This window comes from Acartia tonsa, chromosome 5 (assembly GCF_053477335.1).
Source record: "Acartia tonsa isolate MP-2025a chromosome 5, ASM5347733v1, whole genome shotgun sequence".
In the NCBI taxonomy this organism is placed as follows: domain Eukaryota; kingdom Metazoa; phylum Arthropoda; class Copepoda; order Calanoida; family Acartiidae; genus Acartia; species Acartia tonsa.
The window spans coordinates 3,737,508-3,760,330 of NC_137264.1; the positions used below are offsets into that span (position 1 = coordinate 3,737,508).

At 33.5% G+C, this 22,823-nt stretch overlaps 2 protein-coding genes across 4 annotated transcripts in view; both read right to left on the minus strand.

Moving 5' to 3' along the window:
* Nucleotides 1-1,514: 1,514 nt before the first annotated feature.
* On the minus strand, nt 1,515-14,583 carry LOC145318553 (uncharacterized). The gene is made up of 10 exons (XM_080159910.1): nt 14,476-14,583; nt 12,998-13,068; nt 12,582-12,631; nt 11,829-11,893; nt 9,830-9,891; nt 5,949-6,266; nt 5,409-5,551; nt 4,371-4,455; nt 3,385-3,512; nt 1,515-2,285 (listed from the first exon to the last, which is right to left on the minus strand). Exons 4-10 carry the CDS (start codon nt 11,886-11,888, stop codon nt 2,167-2,169), a joined length of 915 nt encoding a protein of 304 aa, XP_080016036.1. The 5' UTR covers nt 11,889-11,893; nt 12,582-12,631; nt 12,998-13,068; nt 14,476-14,583; the 3' UTR covers nt 1,515-2,166.
* A 403-nt stretch (nt 14,584-14,986) lies between these two features.
* inaE (inactivation no afterpotential E) overlaps nt 14,987-22,823 on the minus strand; it is a 75,267-nt gene continuing 67,430 nt past the window's right edge. For all 3 annotated transcript variants that reach the window (XM_080159913.1, XM_080159914.1, XM_080159912.1), the window contains exons 27-28: nt 22,013-22,104; nt 14,987-15,102 (exon numbers count right to left, since the gene is read on the minus strand). In XM_080159913.1, the coding sequence (XP_080016039.1) occupies nt 15,007-15,102; nt 22,013-22,104 (188 nt within the window). In that variant the 3' untranslated portion in view covers nt 14,987-15,006. The remainder of the gene's footprint in view (nt 15,103-22,012; nt 22,105-22,823) is intronic.

Here is a 22,823-nt window from a genome sequence, read left to right on the forward strand (position 1 = left end):
TTTAAAACATATTTTTGGTTTAATTCATGTTAAATGATAGCAATAACCATTTTTAAAATTTCTAGTACCAACAGCTACCGGCTAGAACCGTTTGATAAGGTTTTAGAGCGAGATAAAGTATTATGTGGAGATAGGTTTCGTGACTAATATGCTCTTAAGATAGCAAAAAAATGGGAAAACAGCTAAGCCGCCAGCCGTTAGCCGTTACTTTTCCAACTTTTTGTTCGATTTAGGGAAAAAAGATCTACCAAGGATTATTCATGCACAATTTCAGATCGAAATTCGAATTCTAAGTGCCATTTAATCATTGATTACGAGATGGTTGCATTAAAAAACCCCCCCTTAACTATGTCACATAAATATCTTCAAAAATACCTATAAATTTTGTTTTTTCACTTTTTACCTACAAACTTTAAAAAATAAATTTTCTATTAATTTGTTCTTTAAATATATAGGTATTGATGCGCTACTTAATGACTATACTGTTCTTGTCATGTTAAACTCCTTACAGTGCATGAATCAAAATTCAAACAAAATTGTAAAATAAAGTCATGGACGTCCAAGGGAGGGAGTAAAGGATTGTTTATCCTCCCCCCCTCCCCCCCAACTTTGAAACCCCGGATTATACCTCTTCAAAATTTAAATAAATACATTAGTTTCCCCAAACAACTCTTTAAAACCCCACATTTTACTTCCCTCAAAATAAAAAGCCTGGACGTCCCAGAATAAAACACTTAGCCGAACAGTTCTCTATGATTATGTTTGTAAATATGCTGAAACTAAATTCTTACAAATATAATTTAATTTCCTTATTTAGGTTCCAGGACAAACACAGGGATGATTAGTATTATATTAAGTTGACTAAGTATTTCTATTCAGGTTATGATAAGAACAGATATAAATATACAAATAAGCCTTCCGCAGGGGGTAGGCATTTAAAAAACCTTCAAGATGGTTTTAATAGGATAGGTTAGGTCAAGTGTCCACACTGACGTTTGTTACTCCTGCGATTGTCCAAGGACCCTTCTTTTACAACGTTTGAAAAAAAACATTATAACAGTACGGGTGCTAAGTCTTGTGAGCTACCTAAACATTAAGAATAAGAGGGTTGCCATGACCTACAAACGGACAAAATCATTATCATGCTCAGTAGGACCTCCAGACAAATGTCCTTCAAGCCAAGAGCTAGTTATATAAAATTTATAACTAATTTTAGTCAGGCAATCTTCATTTTTAGTTATAATAGCGGCTAATTATACGGCTGCTAAGGTCTGATTTTATGATAATATTATTTCTATATTACTATCTCTTAACTAATGTTACATACTCTTTTCAAAATTATGAATATACATATTTTTTTTAAAAATATGATAGGACCAAAAAAAATCACCTTTAACAAGTTTTGTAAAATATATCATTACCTAATCAAGAAAAAATTAGTTACAAATTAGAATTTTGGACGATTTTCTATAAAATAATTTGTGCGATTTTCTGTTCCTATAATGTGTCTTTAATAATGATATAAATACATGAATTTGGCTTTTTGAGTCATTGTTAGCACTCTCGTCTACATAAATTTATGGTGTGCTATCTCTTCCTCACAAATAAATCAGATTACTACAGTCGCCAGAATCAGAACAGAGGGAATTGTGCCTGTGTTTTATAAAATTTCCAAAATCAAATTGGAAAAGGTTTTATATTCGAGAAAAAATCTACTTTTCATTCAGCCATCAAAACAGTACATGAAAATAAAATGGGGGTTTAACGGCAAAACTCGCGTTCAAATATTGATATTTTGCATTAAAAAATTTGAACTTAAGAATGGCTATTTTTGTTTAAATACTGTAATATGAAGGCAATCAATAATTATTAAAACAATAAGATCAAATGTTCTTGATTAGACGATGATATAAATGAATTTGCGCTGTAGATATTTAGGAGGAAATAATAGCATACTGAATTTTCTATATTTAATTAAGAGATATGACAATGGACTATAAATTTATATATCCCCTCATTATGTTTACATATTTAATTACAATTAATGATGGAAAAGTTTGGACACGATTAATGTCTACAAGCCATTTATGATTCAATTCAACCCCTTGGGGCTGTATTATTTGCAGTCCATTGTCCTTGCACTCTTTCTCTGGACTAGGTAAAGATCTAAACTGTGGTAGCTTCTTCATGTGAAATATCATAGAAAGAAAATATGTCACTCGGAGTCCGAATTTTACTAAAATCTTTGGATCTTCCACCATGTCGACTTCGTGCTGTAGCTTCACCTAAAAATTATTTAGGTTAGTTTAGGTTAAGATATTTATGCCAATAGGGTTTGAAATTTATCGCTGAATCAGATTTATTGGAATCATTAGTGACTAACAAATGTTTGCACTTAACACTAAATATTTTGTGTATGCCACTACTCAGAAAAAAAATGTTGGTATCGAATGGTCTATTAGAACGAGACATCGAAGAAGAAAAAATAGGCGGAGGATGGTGATTTCGATGGGCCTAATACCATTCTTTTAAAAGTTCCATATTGTACTAAATCAAGTGATATTGTGGTATGCGGCAACTCTGGACCATGCAGAAACCAAGACATTATAGTGATGCTACGCACCCAGCTAAATCCTGTTATTCTACAATTGTAAAGCCACCTGAAAATATGTCAGATAACGGTACTGATTTCATCTCTCAGTTGTCCTGCAAATGGAGGGAGGGGTGTTACCCCTCCCTCTCCCATCTTAAGCACCGGAACCTTCCCCTTCAACCACCAAGTTATCAGCACCACCTCAACCCTGAGGATAAAGGATCTAAGCCTTCCTTCACTTGATAGAATCACCCCCACACAGACTGCTGTTGTCACAGTAATCATCAAACCTTCCCTTTTTAGTACCCAGACCTACCACTCAACCCCTCTATGCTTATCTACCTATTGTGCTGTTCCATGGGCTATCCTGCCTTCCCCGGACAGGGATAGCCATCTACCTAACCATTGCAATTATCTATGTTTTACTTGTATGATTTATCTTTAACTATCTCTATTCCTAATCCATATGTATTTATATTATGTTGTACAACTTTAGTTACCCTTAGACCTGCAATAAAGAAACAACTGAATAGACTATGTTTATTATTTAGTGATTGCTAGAGAAGCGTAGCTTCTCTATAGTATAGGTGTCCACGTCTGTTCACACTGCCGTAGTCTTTATTCGAACTCTGGTGTCTGCCATTTACCCTAGGCGGATACCACAATATTATTCTTTTTTATAGGCATGGTTTTGTGTTTTGGGCTAATTAAAAAAAATACTTCTACATTCCTTTTCAATAAAACTATGCATTACATACCAACCTACCACACTATAATTCTTGAAAATTTACCTAGCAAGGGCTGAACAGAAGTTACAATTGCCTTGGCCCCAGTAATATCACTGGACCTGTGCTCAGTAAGATCGCTGGAACTGTGACAAGGTTTTAACAACAATGTAGGGGACGTAACCGCACTCAATCTAAATAAACGATACATTAATAAATTCGATTATCTTCTGGTAAAATCAATTTCCTTGAGAGTCTAATACTTTTATCCAAACTAGCGGCTACGCCCCTAGAAGCATCTAGGGACACTTTACTTAATGTAGGAGGAGGAAAAGTCGACCTCATCACATTTAAAATTTGAGTTTCAAAAAGATAAAAAAAATATTTTTTGGGGGGAAGGGGGTGAAGACACCATCCCCCAAAATAGTTTAAAACCTTCACAGGACCTATAAGAAGCTTCACTGTGAAGGAGAACAAAATCGGTTCAGCAACAAAGAGAGAACAAAGATTTTTTAGGGTTCTATTAGTTATAAATGTGTGATTTTTAAGAAAGAAAAAAGTCCATCTTGGCTATTATTGTAACTTATATTGATTTATCTGTATAAGCTTCGCTTCTTATTGATGTTATCATCCATGTTAGTTTATTTATGATCTATTAAATGCTTAAAAGCTTTAAAAGAAATTTGAAGTTAAAATGTATTAAGATGAAATTCATTTTATAATTCAAATTTAAAAGAAGTATAAATATCTTGATCTTGAAACATTTACATAAACATTCAGCATATAAGTAAGATGACGTGTTACGTAATATTATTTGACGACTTCAGTAACGGGGGGGGGGGGGGGGGCAAGGGGGTGTTAATACCCCAAAAAAATAATGTTTTGGTGCCCCCCCCCCCCCCCCTCCTCAAATAAAAAAGCTTGGATGTCCGTGTTTAGTAATGACACAACCTTCCCTATAAAAAGTTGATACACTCAGACGCGTAATTAGGTGTTACTAGCGCAGTTACTTCATACTTGTAGTTAGGTAATGTCTGTACGTCGTAGGTTACCTGTTATTGAGTAGATCAGCCTCTATCTGTTCTTGAACAATAGTGAATAGCTCGGGTAGAGATTGATTTAACAAAGACGAAGGTTCTGCAAAAATTCATGTTTTTAATTGATAATTTTAAGGTACCTATACAATGATACATTTATTTTTATAATGGGGTATTCCTGTCCAGTTTTTTGTTTAGGAATGAATATTTCTTACCCGAGGGAATAAATGATGGACCGATAGGTCATCTTTTATTCACGAGGGTAAGAAATATTCATTCCTAAACAAAAAACTGGACAGGAATATCATTCTCATTTAAACAAACACTCATTTTTAAGCTAGTAAAATGTGGTTTAATTTTGTTTTTTAAATTTCATTTATTTCCCTGGTATAATTTTTCTTTCTTTTAGTAATTTATAAAAATTCTAAAATCTTCCAAAAAAAATTAAAAATCTTCTAAAAATGATACCTGGGATATAAATGATCATACCCGGGAAATAAATGAATATTTACATCCACTATTTAAGGGGTCGTTTATATGGGAATGTTTATAGTATTGACAACAAATTTTTTTAAAATGATAAAAGGCTCTTCAGTTTTTCTTGGTCTATAAGCGCTGGGAAATGAAGCAAAATATCCTAGGAATGTCTGATTCGATTGTGCAAATATCGGGTGGTTTTAAGCTATTTTATTACTCGATACCCTGGTCCTCTAAATGCTAGTGACGAAACCACTATTATTTATCATTCTTGTAGGTATTAATTGTTAAATAATAAAATTCGTATTTATTTTTGTTGTATTTCGTGTTCTTTAGACTTAAATAAAGTATTCGATATTATATTTTTTTTAAATCTAAGCATAAAACTTAAATATTATGCCCTGAACTATAGAGAAAGGTTGTATGGGAGGGGTTGAGAGAAATATAAAACCAACTCAAGACATGTTTTAAAAGCTTTCCTAAGAAGAAATTTGTTGCTTTATGCTATAAAATTACTTTAAAAAGTTCAAAATTAAAACTATAAGGTATTAACTTTTATATAGATTAAAAGCATTCCTGTATTTTGTCTATTGTGCGTTGTTGATGGGTCTAATTGATCTTGTCTGTTGGCAAATTTGGTTGATACTGACTCCAGGTTATTTTGTACATTATAATTACTCGTTGTCGTTGCTTCATATTTCATTGAATTTTGAGTTGTTCTAAAGATTTAAAATCTTTTTTTTTAGGTGTTATATTATTATTGTTAATTTAGAATCCTAAAAATGGGCCAATGTAGCTGGATGTTTCTCTGTGTGTGCAGTATGATCTCGTAAACTGCTGAGAGGTATACTAGGTAGGTAAACTCTTAGAAATCAAATGGAGTGACCAAATTTTAAAAGATTTGTATTTCGCCATTATTGTTTATGTTCGTTAAAGGTTATCAATTAAAGAGGGCCCCGCAGGGTTACAGAGATTTGTATGTTAGGTAAGCATTTTTCCTTACATTATAAGAATATGTTTTGTGAATAATCAAGGATGACGACATCCATTAAGGCAAAGATTAAAAATTAAGAAAGCAAGGTTCAAAGGTTTTAATGTATGAAAGAAGATTTTAACCTAGAGACAGAAGCTAGAGGGTCCTTTAAACAACCATTTTTCTGTTCAACTATTATTTTACACTGGTCACTATTAATATAAATATCCTCAGTAAAATTAAACGTCACTTCGCGTTTTGTTGCTTTCAAAATATCCGAATTTCCTTGAGAAAATTTCACTGTGTGGTGTTCACTGTTAGTTTGGAGCACAGTGGAATTTTTCTGCGTGGACAAAATTGAGATTGGATGGTTATTTTGGGCAGGCATTGTCTTTAAATCGTTGTTAGGCTGGCTTTTGTTCTGAATTTTGAGATAGGTGTGGAAGTCTTGATTACTGGTTCTAAAACAACATAATAAAATAATTATTCAAAAGATTTGTAAAAATCTGGCAAATTTCCACTTTTATTTACAAAACTTATTTTTTTGCTTTTTTTATGTTAGGTCAGTCAAAGGCTTAAAAGAGATAAGGAACCGCAAGGGGCTAGAAAATTTGAAAAGAAGAAAATAAGATAGTCAAGGTTTTTTACTTCTAAGAGGTGAAATAGAAAGAAACTTTTACTCATACTTTAATCATTATAATAATACCTAATCATCTTATGTTTAAGATTATAATTATCTTGATGTATATAAGTGTGTTAACTTGGATCTCATAGTTCCTAGTGGCTTAATTGACAAATATTACCCTAGCTAGGAAAATAGCCCCCTTACACCTCTTGAACTAAAGTAACACAATGTTTGTCTGTATGTATGTAAGAATGTATGTCTGTAAGATCTCGTACACAACTCTACAAATAGTTCAACATTTTGGTCCAAAAAAACAAAAGTGCTTCGCTGTAATAAAAATCCCCCCATTTTAAAAAAAAAATCCTCCAAAATGAGATTTTCGTAAAAAAAAACAAGCATAAAAGATAGATGAAGATAAATTGTTTCATTTATCATAAGATTTGCTTATATAACAGGGAATAGTATTCCAAAACATAAATAGTAAAGAGGGTAGAGAAAAAAAGGGAACTTTAATGTACAAAAAAATAAAATCAATATAATGAAGTTAATGTATGTGTTAGAGGAATACATTCGGGAGTTTTAAAGAAGACAGCTTAGAAAAATAAGTATTATATAGTATTATGGAAAGAAAACGAAGTAGCAGGTTTCGTAGTATTTTCACAGTAGATTTTGATAGGTTATATTAGGATAGGTGAGGTAAGGTAAATGTTAATGATTGCCCCACAGGGTTAGAGCCCCCCCCCCCCCCACAGGGACTAGAAATAGGAGAAAATCCACTGTGAAAATACTACGACACCCGCTAATTCGTTTTCTTTCCATGATATACTTTTTACACCTTTTATGGATTTTTTTTTATACAATTTCTGCTTTTACACAAAGTGGCTGTCGAAAGGTGATAATCCTCCCCTTTACTTTTGAGATAAAGAGGACTATCCACGAACAAGAGCAAGTGATTCTAAACATCTTCCAGCATTGACCCATAGTATTTTTTTTAGTAAATATACTAGGTTTATGTTTAATATTTGCTTTATCGACTAAAACGTTAGGTTTCACCATGGTTTTATATGAAAAAAACTTTGAAATGTTAAGCATTGTTTGGTGCAATACCATCGACTGTTTTGATGAGTTCAAACTGTTGTTTAAAAGCTTTGACACAAAATAAATTATTGTGATTAAAAATGTATATTTAGAAAAAGGGTTGTTAACTTGTAAACAGTTTAATTAATTTACTTTTGCAATTTACAACATTTGATGCTTTTCTGCAGTGTTATTTTATTTTGTCCTTAGAACTCAACAAAGCATTTGATGATATATTGATATATAAGTGTGTCAACTTGGATCTCATAGTTCCTTAGTGGCTTAATTGACAAATATTACCCTAGGAAAATAGCCCCCTTACACCTCTTGATATAAAGTAACACAATGTCTGTCTGTCTGTATGTATGTAAGAATGTATGTCCGTAAGATCTAGTACACAACTCTAACAATAGTTCAACATTTTGGTCCAAAGAAACTAAAGTGCTTCGCTGTAAAAAAAATCCCCCAATTTAAAAAAAAAAAATCCTCCAAAATAGGATTTTCGTAAAAAAACAAGCATAAAAGATAGATGAAGATAAATAGTTTCATTTATCATAAGATTTGCTTATATAACAGGGAATAGTATTCCAAAAATGCTGTAAGTATTGGTGCAAAAAATGGGGACGAATTTTAAATTGATTTGACGGGGCTGGTTTTTTACGTCACAAGTAAAGGGAAACCCCCATTTCTTTTCTAGGGGCTTTCTTTCCCCCTTCCCTTTTCTTTCCCTTCACTTGTGACGTAAAAAATCAGCCCCGTCAAATCAATTTGAAATTTGTCCCCATTTTTTGCACCAATACTTACAGCATCAAAAGGAAACTTTTATGTAAAAAAAAAAATAAAATCAATATAATGAAGTTAATGTATGTGTTAGAGGAATATATTCAGGAGGTTTAAAGTAGACAGCTTAGAAAAATGAGTATTATGGAAAGAAAACAAAGTAGCAGGTTTCGTAGTATTTTCACAGTAGATTTTGATAGGTTATATTAGGATAGGTGAGGTAAGGTAAATGTTAATGATTGCCCCACAGGGTTAGAGCCCCCCCACAGGGGCTAGAAATAGGAGAAAATCCACTGTGAAAATACTACGAGACCCGCTAATTCGTTTTCTTTCCATGATATACTTTTTACACCTTTTATGGATTTTTTTTTATACAATTTCTGCTTTTACACAAAGTGGCTGTCGAAAAGTCATAATCCTCCCCTTTTCTTTTGAGATAAAGAGGACTATCCTATCCACGAACAAGAGCAAGTGATTCTAAGCATCTGCCAGCATTGACCCATAGTATTTTTTTAGTGAATAAACTAGGTTTATGTTTAATATTTGCTTTATCGACTAAAAAGTTAAGTTTCACCATGGTTTTATATGAAAAAAAGCTTTGAAATGTTAAGCATTGTTTGGTGCAATACCATCGAATGTTTTGATGAGTTCAAACTGTTGTTTAAAAGCTTTGACACAAAATAAATTATTGTGATTATAAATGTATATTTAGAAAAAGGGTTAATAACTTGTAAACAGTTTAATTAATTTACTTTTGCAATTTACAACATTTGATGCTTTTCTGCAGTGTTATTTTATTTTGTCCTTAGAACTCAACAAAGCATTTGATGATATTGCTTTAAAAATTGCTTTACATTTCAAAGTTTTTTTTCATATAAAACCATGGTGAAACCTAAGTTTTTAGTCGATAAAGCAAACATTAAACATAAACCTAGTATATTCACTAAAAAAAATACTATGGGTAAATGCTTGAAGATGCTTAGAATCACTTGCTCTTATTCGTGGATAGTCCCCTTTTAATAACGGGTTTGGGTTACGGGATTGTTATTTTCCTATGCCTAATCCCTCTGGAGGGCTTAAATACAACGCAGTTACACAGTATCCAATATATAACCAAATCTAATCTAACATAAAGTTATCAACAAACAAAAGAAAAACTACTCCCGTCCCCTTATTTTTAATTTATTTCAAAATGGGGAGAAGTTTGGGGAGCTTTACAAGTGTCCCAAAATAAGTGCCGTGTGACGTCATAAAAATGAGGGATGAGAGGAGAAGTGGGAATAGAAACCCATTAAAAATGGATAGATCTATTGACGTCACATAGCTCATTTTTAGTACACTTTGTAGAGATTCGAAGTATCGAATATAAAATTGTCCTTTGATTTTGAAACTGAAGATTTCTACTTAGATTTGACACAATCTTATAATATTAGCTGTTTTTTTTAATTATGTTTCATAAAGATAGAACGTTCTAATTAAGCATTTTAAAAACTCCACCTTTGCTTTTATGGATGTTCCCATCCTTGTTAAAAAAAAACTAACCTGACTGAATGAATAAATGGCTGGGAAGCTTCCCTTAGTTCTCCACTCTTAGATAACACAACCTGACAAAAAAGTAACAAACAAGTAATATTAGGCTAAGTTAGAGTCAAGAGTGCCCCGCTAGGATAAATTCGTACTTAAAGGTACAAAATAGGGGGAAGGGTTCTGTGGTCTGTGTTCGGAACGAAGGATTATACCAAAATATTTTCTAAAACTAAAGAATTTTCTCATTTTTTTCCTTCTCGGCGTAAAATTTGTCTCGAAGGCCATAAAAATGTTTAGTATTCAACACAGCATTCTTGAGCGTGATAATAAACCTCTAAACATCACAGAATAAAGTTATTTAGAATGTTAGGTAGGTACATTACATAAAATACAGGATACCATAGAACAATTTATCACTTTTGAAGTTATATGAAGCATGCCAGGTATGGACTCATGTGGTTTTTATAAATATAAAGAAAAAGATTCTAGAATAAAACAGTTACCAAATAACCACATAGGAGTAGAAGGGCAACTTAACCCTTAACGGTCGGGGGGGGGGGGGCGTTGAACGCCCCCCCATCCGGTTTTTTCTATCTCATTTTCTGTGTGTGAAAGATGAAGAGCCCAAACTGCTTGACTTTTTAAGTATGGGTATGACACATAACTGAGAGTTGGAATTTTTTGAATATCTCCATCCTGGCGGGCACAGGATGCCAGCAAACCTGGCAGGGTCATCCAGGTAAAGAGCAAAAATATTTTTTTGACTAAAACAAAGCATTTTATCATACCAAAATACTAAAAAATCCTCTAGTAGTACATCCTTATATGAAATACAGGTGTTCAAGTCACTTTCAGGTTCCAGATATGATCCTGCAGGTCCTGATCCTCCAGGTCTCCAGAAATCTTTAAAAGGCTCCTGTGGCCGCAATTTTTGACTTAGAGACTTCAAATTTTAAACTTAAGCTTTTCTTACATGTCTACATAACGTATTAAAATTTCATGAAGATCCGCCGCCGTTTTCCCGCCGACCGCCGACTGCGGCGGCTGGCAGCTGCCAAGTACAGCTGCGGCCGCTGAAATTTATATTTTGATATTTCTAATGTAAAATTTACATAAAAATAAACATTTTCTGGAAAAAAATTTTTCTTCTAGCTTCAAAAATAAGAAAATTACAGCCGTTTGAAATTTTTAAGTAAAAAAGGACCTAAAAACAAAGGTTGTTAAATAAAAGGGTGAAGGAAGCGAAAATTGACTTAGACTTATAAAAGGTCGGAAATTCATTATCAAACAGGGGACTTGCACAAAAAAATTTAGCCCTCTAGCTCTAATAGGAACTGAGATAATAAGGGGGGGCGTTGAACGCCCCCCCCCCCCCGACTGATTAAGGTGCGGCAAGGGGCCCGACTGTAAAGGGTTAATAGGCATAATTCTATTATTAACCACTAGGTATTATTATACAAGTCACATTTACCTATCAGTCTAACTAAAAAAATTCTATGAAAAAAATAAAAAAAATATTTATTACAAAGATGTCATAAGATCAAACATACAAAAAACAGCATTTTAGCTTTTATGGCCAACTCTCTTTAATAGATAAAGTATCTATTTAAATCTTTTATTGAACTAAATTTGTCAGGAAGTCCTAATTTTGATTTTTAATTAATTATTTCTCCCTTCTATTACTATTCTTGGAAAAGACATCATTTATTTTTTAGCATAAAGTTGCCTCTCCCAGGATGTTACTTAGAATTCTGACAATAAAATGAACAAATTGCTTTGTCAATACACTGTCATAAGGCAAGGTTACTGGGATATGACAATTGGTAAAAAAAAATATGGATCCCCGAATTATTTTAACCTAACCCCCTGAATTTGGTAGCTTGTAAGAAAAAAGTATTCTTGACATTAATAGAATACACACATTAAAAGATGAAACAAGACGTCAAGTGTTTCCACCGATAAATGGGGCTTTTATGTTTATATGCATTGGGGTTTTTATTTATTAAGTGTTTACCTTATTTGTTGAGAGAAGATTTTTGTTGTGGATCTCCTCTGCTGAATTTGATTTATGCATTTTTACTAAAACAAGCATAAAAACATTAATAGAAGGCAAATTATAATCATTGCTTTAGACCATTGGCCAGTCAAATTTATGTTTAATTATTGAGCCAAACTCAATTTTTAAAGCGCTTTCTACATAAAAGAATAATTGATATAAATAACTTTGATATTGCATAAGATTTTCGTTAGGGTTGGGCCGGATATCCGGCCATTTTCAATATCCGGCTGGATATTAAAACTATTTGGTTACATGATATCCGGCTGATTTTTGATGCCGGATATCCGGTTATCCGACCGGATATCCGGTAAATTGCCGGATATCGAACGTTGGCCAGATATCCGGCATTAGAAATCAGCCGGATATCCGGTATCCGGCCCAACCCTAATTTTCGTCTACTCTAATAAAACGGTACTTCCAGCTGGCTAATAAAAAGATAACCCAAAATCTATCCCATTTACCTCCTCCCCTCCTCTCATACTGGAGGATCCTACTGACCAAGAAATGAACACTATATTAGCAGTCTAAATCTATTATCCACGTATTATGTATCAATTAATAGAATGATAATGCGAAATTTGAAAAGAATCTGTCAATTTGTAATAATATTTACCAATGTATTATCCCTGACCCCTAAATAAATGCATTACTACCAAACATACAGGTTCTATGAGTAGAGCAGCTACGCTGCTAAAACCGTATTATTACCTGAATTCTTTGAAGTATGAAATTGAGAAGAAGAATTTGAGATTTGACTCCTTGAAAAATTGAGAAAAATCTTATCTTTGCCTCGCCAAGAATTTCAATTATTTTCCTTTCAATATCAAGGCAAAATGTTTGGGGTAAGATTTTAAAATTTTAAGACAAATAAATATTCAAATTTGTTTTGTATTATTCAATATATCAAAATAATTAGTCGTTAAGGCCTAAGTGTTTCTAGTTCAGTTGAGTACAAAGGGTTTTAGAGGTTGTAAATCTGGGGTGGGGGGGGGGGGATTGATAACCCTGCCCAGCCCATTAACCGAACTCATTTCTTACAGCTCAATCGGTTCAGACAACCTTTCATTTTGGCTTACCTTTGTATATAAAGTCTTTTTTTAGTTAGCATTGATAAGATTTTCAACCTTTTGGGACTTTCATCCAAGTGACACCGAGTCAGCTCTTGATTTGAAACACCGTGTTGTACATGAACATACTGTACATAGTTTTATATCCAGTATAGGCGATCCATGAAAAATGGAGAGGACGATAAACTTGTCTTCCCCCCGATGCTTAACCCTTACAGATCGGGGGGGGGGGGGGAGGGAGTCCAAGAGCCCCCCCCTCTAGTTTTTTCAATCTCATTTTTTTTTGTAGGTAAGATGGAGTGCTGTGACTTCATGACTTTTTAAGTTTAGTAATTATACGTCGGCAAGAGTTGATTTTATTAGGATATCTGGTCTGTGTCGGTCGTGGTGTCCGGTCAAAGTCGGTTGGGTAGCACCAAATTTAGAAAAAAATTCTAAGTAAATCTTAATTTCTACATTATAACTTTTGTGTATAAGGTAGAAACCTAAAATTTTTTTGGTGAGTACTTAGATATCAATGACCTTCTGAGAAAAGTGGTGTTATGACCGTTTGACCGCTCCCTGACCGACTTTGTGACCGATTTTTGTCCGGCTTTTACTACAGACATATATCATGAATATCGTGGCTTCTATTACAGCTAGAGACTTATAATTTTTTTTGGTAAATCCTTTAGCAACAACAAACAGATAAAAATATTATTTGGCGCCGCCAACCGCCGTTTTACCGCCGTAACCGCCGAAAATGGCGGTTTTCGTTATTTGCCGTTTTTCGGCGATGATCAGAAAAAGTAATTTTTTTGTTATGATAAATAAAAGTTCGTCCTAAAATTTGGTCATCCTAGCTGCAAAATTGGCCGCTCTACAGCTGTTTTAAAATTTAGCGGCTGGCCGCTAAAAAGCGGCTAAGGAGCGGCCTGGCCGCTATGACTAGAAAAAGTAATTTTCTCTAAAAATACACATGAACCACCAAAAAAAAATTTTACGTCTTTATCTGTAACAGGAGCCGAGATAGAGGGGGGGGCTCTTGGAGCCCCCCCCCCCCCCCCCCCGATCTATTAAGGTGGGAATTGGGGCCCGAGCTGTAAGGGTTAAACAGACGAACCCCAAACTGTCCCATTTTGAGAAAGACGATTCCAGTGACGTCATATACGTTTAGAGAAGGGGGGAAGAAAATCTTTTCCCTTTTCTCCCATATCTTTTGAAGAGATTCCCCCCCCCCTTCCCTTTTTCTTTCCCGAAACGTATATGACGTCACTGGAATCGTCTTTCTCAAAGTGGGACAGTTTGGGGTTCGTCCTTAAACAGCTAGTCTCTACACTTAGAAGTTAAATTGTTGGAAGAGGACTATATAATAATTTAAAGGAACACCCCCCCCCCCACAAATTACCTCATAATAGTTTCGATTTACTAAAGGTAAAATTTATTTGAGGGGTGTGGATATTGATTTATTGTCCATTGCCATATCCCTATTTCCACTATTGCATAATTGGCTAGCAAACCACAGTACATAATTTTACATCTAAATGGATATAAACCTGATTAGTTCTTTGGCCACTGGCATCCTCTTGTGGATGCTTTTGTTCTGTATCTGTGTATATTAGATACTCAAAATATATTTGAAAGCAAAGCCACTCTAAAAGTCTTCTTGTCCTAGGGTCTTTTGGTTTGTAAGTCCGATTTCTCTCCGAGTTGGACCTTTTTGCAGGGATAGAGAACATTGGACAATTAATAACACAGATACCCAAAGTCATTGGCTCAAAATATTTGGGTAATTTTAATGAATTTTGGTTGGTCGTTTCCAAACTTTTCAACCAATAATTTGGATCAAAAAAAGGCGTTATTTTGTTTATCATCATTGGGAATGTACACCTATCTAACGACCATTCTATTGTATTATCCCCAAATATCCCTTACTTTTTGGAACCATTTTAATGAAGTAACTCAAAAACTACCACTTCTTTATTGTTTTTTAGGATGGTATTTATAAAAGTTACACATCTGCTGCAAAGTCTATTGCAATAAAGATAAGATAGATATCTAAGTGTTGTTTATATGTCAGAAGTGTATTAAAGTAATAAAAGTATCATTCCTTGTGAAGATTCGCTGTCTTGATGAAGGGTATACAGATTATTGTGCAATATTCGTTCGTACCTCGTTGCTACCTAAATAACATAAAATATGCAATATATAATATAAAGACTATATAACTGTGAAGATTTAGCACAGGTCAACTGGTTTAAATTATCCAAAAGGACAGTCTGTACTTCTCGTCGAAGTGCGGGCAATCTTTGAATACCCAGTTTCCTCTAAGTTTTTAAAATAAATTGCATCCAAGAAGTTTTTTATGCCTAGCCTTGCGGGGGACTATTCTTGCAAATCCCTAAACCTGCGGAGCTACCCAGTACCCAATATTACCTAACCTCACTAAAAGAAAAAATGGATCTACTGCAGTTCATGGTAAAATATTGCTGGTAACGCAATTTTCCAAAAATTTATGAATTTTAAAGGATGCTAGCTGTCAAACGGCTGAACGTTCAGATCATACCCGCACACTATTTTAAGCGGCATACGAAGGCCTACAAATAATCTGGATTCAATGATGCACAGGGAAAGCTTCACTGAAGAAAAAACGCGAAAATAGGTCTTTTTCGCGCATTTCTCTGCACTGCGAGATAATTATGCATTATTGATTTATGGCTATTCCAGATTATTTGTAGGCCTTCTTATGCCGCTTAAAACAGTGTGTGGGCATGATCTGTACGTTCAGCCGTTTGGCAGCTAGCAGCCTTTAAAATTCATAGATTTTTGGAAAATTGCGTTACCAGCAATATTTTACCGTGAACTACAGTAGATCCGAAAAAATAAACACGCAAAACTATTTATACACAAGGTACACTAATGGGAAAACGCCGACCCTCCTGGATAAAATATTTAAAAGATGGAAATTTTGGAAGGAGTGATTTTTTGGCCGATTAGGTACAATGTTATGCATGGTTAAGTTAAGTTGAGCTTCCCTTTTATTGGTGTTGTCTTACTTGTTTTTATATTATACAATAAAATTAATTTCCCTAAAAAATCTGAAGAAAACATAATATTTGTTTTAAAAGTTTGGAATTTAATCATATATTGCTCTTATCAATTTAAAAAAAAATAAAAATACAAAGAGGGAGGGAGGGAGGGGATTTAGAACTGTAAATTACACGAGTACCCAAAGTTGTATAACAACTTTATCTTAGTCGTTGGTTTAAAAACTTGGGATATTTATATTAAATGTTGATTGGTTGGTGCCAAACTAATACAGTCAAAACATTTTAACCAATACTTTTAGTTCATTAATTTAGTCGATCCCTTAATTTGAATTTAAGTTTTTAAAAAAAAGTTTGGAAAAAAATATTTGGGAAGTGGAGGTATTTTTTTCTAGGGGTGATTTCTCTTGGGAGAGTTGTGGTCCCCAGAATAGTTAAAATCTCCTGGATCTATGAGAATACATAGGAGAACTGTATTGGTTCAGCATTGCAGCGAGTTCCTAAGCTACAGACAGACAGAAAGACACACAGACATCCTGTTACTGTAAGGATAGAATACGTTTTTGATTAGTGAAAATGTTTCGAGACACAGTGTCTGAAGAATTTAATCATTAGCATAAAGTGGTTGAAGTAATTATACAATACAGCCAGTCAAATTATTTTTAAACTGAAAATTAATAAGCTTTGTTGTTGTTAGCTGAACCATAGACGTCCAAGGGGGGGGGTAATGGGGCGATTACCCCTTCCCCCCCAAACCCCAACCATTTAGGAAGGGGTAAATACCCCCCACAAACAATTTTGGGGGGGGGGTAAATACCCCCCCCAAAATAAAAAATCTCTAATAAAAAAAATTGTGCGCGCTTCGCGCGCATTTTTAATACTATATATTTCATAAAATTTAAATTACCCCCCCAAAAAATTTTACCCAGGGGGTAAATTTTGTGGGGGGTAAACTAAATTTACCCCTGCCAACAGATTTCAGGGGGGGTAATTACCCCCCCCCAAGCAAATTTTACCCCCGGGGTAAAAATTTTGGGGGGGGTAAAAAAAATTTGCGGCGCGTCATTTTACCCCCCCCCCAAAAAAAAAGCTTGGACGCCCCTGAGCTGAACATGGATCTATAAATACACAAGTGACACAGAGATTCTCATTAATAAGATAAAACTTGAGAGAAAATTATTTCTCGTATTCATTCGAATCCGGTGAATAGGAACCGGTTCTCATCCATACGAAAAAACCATGTCAGCATCGTATTATATACAACTTTCTACGAATATAAAAATCTACAATCAAAAGATTAAAACCAGTTTTTTTAGCCGGTGCCTTAGGCACCTCGGGGCTAAAAAAAACTAGTTTTAATCTTTTAATTGTACATTCTATATCCGCGGAAAGCCGTTTATAATACGATGCGAGAAATAACTATTATTTATGTTTATTGTAGGTAACATCATAGTAAAGCATATTTTAGCCGTACAAATTTACATATTCCATTGCGTTATGTATTGGCACTATGTACCAAGAAAGTAAGTTAAAGAGTAGATACATAGACGTCCAAGCTATTTTTTTGGGGGGGGTAAAAATTTTTAAGGGGGGAGGGGTAATTCGTATTTGGGGGGGGGGTAAAATGGCGAAATTTTTTGTAACCCCCCCCAAAATTTTTACCCCGGCGCGGTGGTAAAATTTGCTTGGGAGGGTAATTACCCCCCCTGAAGTCTGTTGGGGGGGGGGGGCGTAATCGCCCCATTACCCCCCCCCCCCCCTTGGACGTCTATGAGTAAATACTTGTAGGTCAGAACAATAAATCAGATGTCATTCCCAAATACTGATAGTTCTGCAGACTGACCGAGGAAAGATCAGACAAAGTGACTTATATAATAGCTTCGTAAAACTTTAGAAAATTTAACTTTTGTTGGTTCGGAAACAAAAAGCCTAGACAATGTTAAAAAATTACATTTTTAGGATTATGTATTATTGAATGAACATACTTTAAGTTTAATTTCCTCAAAAGCTTAATTTTGGACAACTTTTCCATAGGACTATAATCAAACAACGCTTGATATATATGTCATGTCATTATTAGGATAGAGTTATTTAGAGTACACTAATTGTTGTTCTCAAGTGATTGACAGTTATCTATCGCATCGTACTATTAAAAGGTTTCCGCAAATAGTAAAATAAAGGATATAAGATTAATTCTAGTTTTGTTACCCCGAGAGGCCAAAGGACTGGGCAAACAAAACTGGTTTTGAGTTTTATTTTATTATTTGTGGAAAACTGTCTTTGATATGATACGATGCATGATTTTTAGGTATGGCTCAGAATTGTTTCTAATCCACTAGATTTCGAAGCTATACCGAAAAAAGATATATTTCTGCTATTGCTTAAAGGAGGAATTCTTATCTTCTACAGCAACTGAGTAAAAAAAAATTTTCTCAAACTATAACCCAAAAAATGAATAGACAGACATATAAAAGCCTGATATAAAGAGGTCTGTACCAACTTAGTTTGGAAACTGACAAAGTTTTGTTGAAAGTTTGGCTCAAGTTTGTGAATATTCTTGAATATTTATACTCAATTAATTCAAATGAAACACGGTTTAATTCATTTGTTGATGTAGTTTTAATTCATTGTAGACAAGTTTTTTTTGCAATGAATTTTAAAACTATTTGCAGGTTCCCTTCTAATGAATATAAGACAAGGAGGGGACATTGGGCTATTTATTAAACTAGTCCCCAATGACGGTTTTATATTCGTTGGCTTAACAACTTTGTGGGACTTTTATCAAATTTGATTGGTTGGTTCATTAAGTTGAGTGTCTAAATGTCTAAATCTAATTGTAATCTACAGAGTGCGTAATTTTATTTTTGTGTACCATAATTTGGGATGTATATAATTTTATCAAACATTGTCTTATCCCTTTAGATTCCTGATGATTTTAAACTTTTATAGAGAGAAAAGTATCTATGATGTTTTTGGGTTAGGTTGTTGAAAATAATAAAAACCCACGGGGATGTTTCTAATATCATCATAAAGATACAAATTATGCAACAACACAGATACAAATTAAAGTGTAAATTAAAATAATAAAAAGCTTTAAATGACATTGCAAAATTGCATTAAGTTCTTTCTAAAGGGTTAGGGATGGGACATAAAAAGATCCTTAGGATAAAAACTAAAAACTTAATGATAGCCTAAAACCATCCTGGTCATTGTATTGCATTGTAAAAACAATTGAAAGAAAATAAAGAATTGATTATGGGCATAAGTAAAGAGTATTCTAGTATTAGCATTATCATTAATCCTCATTAAATACATTTCTCTTTCTATTAGTGTTTCTATATTATTCATAAAAAGAAATAGGCATATAAAACCTTAAAAGATATATTGGACTGTATTGTAGTACCTGTAGTTTTAAACACATTCTTATTCGCTGGCTTAAAACTTTAGATTAATCTAACTAAACATTAAAATATTTTTAATCTAAAAATGAATATTTTTTCTCGTATTCATTCGAATCTGGTGGATAGGAACCGGTTCTCATCCATACGAAAAAACTATGTCTAGCATCGTATTATATCCAGTTTTTTTTAGCCCGTGCCTTCGGCATCTCGGGGCTAAAAAAACTAGTTTTAATCTTATAATTGTACATTCTATATCCGCGGAAAGCCGTTTATAATACGATGCGAGAAATAACTATTCTTTTAACCATTTGTATTGTAAATTTTCGACCATTGTCACATCCCTTAGGATCTCTTATAAAACAATATTAGAAAAATTTCTAATCCGAATAAAGATGTAATTTTTATGTCTCATGGAAAGCTTCTGAAAATTAAGCTTATCTTTGCTGATATGTGTAAACACGTATAGCAATAATACCTCTCTATTTTTGTGTGTAAACCTATATTCTATTGTATACTGGGCAGTAGAGTGTTTCAAAAAAAAAGAATATATTACAGTAGCTTTAAATCCATTCAAAATTCAACGTCCCCCTAAATTTTTAAACTAACTAGTAACTAATGATAGTGCAAGTTTATATAAATTAGGGAATAGGGTAGTTTAATTTACAGTTTATTGTCTCCACATTTTTTGATTAAATCATAGCATATCTATTACTGATCTGTGCTTTTAACATTTAGATGAACATCTAGAAATTTTCAGTACTTGAAAATTTGATTATTTTGAAACACTATTCTTGGTAAAGGATTAATTATTAGTAAATACTCTACATATAATCCCTTGCTGCTTATTGAGTTGTTTTTCAGTGAACGGTATGGAATAGTGCAATTATTTTTCTCGTATTCATTCGAATCCAGTGGATAGGAACCGGTTCTCATCCATACGAAAAAACTATGTCTAGCATCGTATTATATCCAGCTTTCTACGAATATAAAAATGTACAATCATAAGATTAAAACCAGTTTTTTTAGCCCGTGCCTACGGCACCTATGGGCTAAAAAACTAGTTTTAATCTTATAATTGTACATTCTATATCCGCGGAAAGCCGTTTATAATACGATGCGAGAAATAACTATTATGAACTCGAACTTTATAATAAACATATTAAGGTACATGGCAATGGACGATTATTTTATCATCTTACAAATCAAATTTTAGATTGGTAAAGAAAGTAATTCCATTTTTTACATAGTCTCGCCATGTTAAAAAATATTACTTAACATCTTTGATTTATAGTGCTAAATAAATCATATAAAATTTCAAAGGCTATCCTGGAAGTAAATGTTTCTTAAGTCCTGCAAATTATTTTATGTCTATGAAAGGCTAAATAACTGAGGTAACCCTAATTCTTAGGCTAGTCTAGGATATCAACTGTTATAAGATTTTGCATATTTTCTTTATCTTTGTTTTTATCACATAAACAAATATGATACCCGCGGCATTAGCGCAATTGGCAACGTGTTGGCTTGTTGTCGGGGAGGTGTCAGGTTCTAGTCCTGACCAAGTGCGTCATACTTGAGACGTTAAAAATGAATCTACTGCTACTTTATCAGGCGCGTGGTGCCAATAGTAGGACCATATATTGACCCAAAAACAGGCGCAACTCATTACTATGCACAGTAAGGACTTCTAGACAAGGGTCGTGCAATCAAAGGGTTGGGCGAATGGACGCTTAACACCATGGAGTATGTCTCGAGGTGCATTGAGAGGTCTAGAATCCGAAGTGACACTAGGAATATATAAATATACAATCATAAAATCAAAACCAGTTTTTAAAAGCGAAGCTTTTCTATAATTAGGGTCGGTCCGTCCGTCCGTCCGTACGTCCGTCCGTCACGGATAGCTTTTTTCATTAATTTAGACATGTTAGAATTGTCCTATCGATTTCAAATTTTGCATGGTGATTCCTTTAGTAGTTAGGTACGATTTAGAAAGCGTAGCAACTCTATAATCATTACCAAAATGTCCGTACGTCCATTTTAGACATGTTGATTTTTTTTCCTTTTTTAAATAGCTTTTTTCGTTAATTTAGGCATGTTAGAATTGTGCTATCGATTTCAAATTTTGCATGGTGATTCCTGTAATAGTTAGGTACGAGTTAGAAGGCGTAGCAACTCTATAATCATTACCAGAATGTCCGTACGTCCATTTTAAACATGTTGTTTTTTTACATTTTTAACAACAAATTTGTATGTGACCTAATTATCCGATTGGTCTGATTTTTGGTATACTGATTCCTGGGACAACAAAGTACAATATTATAAGCGAAGCAACTCTATAATCAAGTCCTAAAAATGTAAGTATGTCAATGATCATTATTCTGTATCCAGCAGTTTTCAACAAATTTACTTACAATTTTGCTTTGACTCTTATACATTCGCACTCTGATTATTCAGTTCTGACATTATACAAGTGTTAATGTCCGTTTGTCCTACCGTTTCAGAGCTTCGCTTTTATGGATGTTGTCATCCTTGTTTAGCCCACGCCTGAGGCATCTGGGGGCTAAAAAACTAGCTTTAATCTTAAAATTGTACATTTTTGAGATAAATAACTGTTTCTAAATTTTGTCTTTAATAAAAATAAAACTTACCGTTTTGGGCTGATTAGTAACTACATTATCTACATCTACATCTGTGTGGTGCATTGCATCAGGGTGAAGGTCACCATCACCATCATCCTTGTCCTGTACCCCCATGCTTGAGCTCGTGTTAATTTTTATTTTTAAAGCTACTTTATACTTAGGGTATGAATGTAAGTTCGTCCATCCAAAAGTATAATATTAATCTTAAAACTCGTTACTTCATTTGTTGGCTTGGTTGATATAAACCAGCAGTGTCTAAACTTGTCAACCAATAAGTTTGATCTACCGAAGGAATAATTTTGTTTATCCTCACAGGAGATTATATCATTATTTAGTTCATTGTCTTTTCCCTAACTTATTATTCTTAAACATTACATTTACCAAGCATTACTAAATTTTCTCAAATTTTTATTGCTTTACAATTTTCAAGTTTTTTCTTATTGTTATTGTTGCTTTACTTAAAAAATGAATTATCCTTATTAAAGTTAGTTTTCTATATTTTAATGAATAAAAGTGTATCTTATATCAATTATATTTCAATATTTAAAGATTCTAAGCAAATAGGTACATGCTAATTTAATTTTAAAACACTAATGATATATGGATGAGTCCTGTCTTTTTGTAACTTGTAAAAAATTAAATAAATGTTAGTTTACCAAACCTTCACCAACCTCAGAATTGTTTGACATAAACTGCGAACCAAAAAAATAGGCAAATCCGAATTTTCAAAATTGCAGCTTCATTATTCATTTGGGACGGATTTACTGTAAATATAATATGTAGATGCATCTTTTTGTTACAAGTTTCCACCGTTGATTTT

Excerpts from the sequence above, each read along its gene's own strand:
- LOC145318553 (XM_080159910.1), bottom strand. The coding sequence starts at position 11,888 with ATGCATAAATCAAATTCAGCAGAGGAGATCCACAACAAAAATCTTCTC. Across the intron at positions 9,892-11,828 it reads ATCTTCTCTCAACAAATAAG|GTTGTGTTATCTAAGAGTGG; the intron begins GTAAACACTTAA and ends CTTTTTTGTCAG. Across the intron at positions 4,456-5,408 it reads GCACAATAGACAAAATACAG|AACCTTCGTCTTTGTTAAAT; the intron begins GAATGCTTTTAA and ends GAATTTTTGCAG.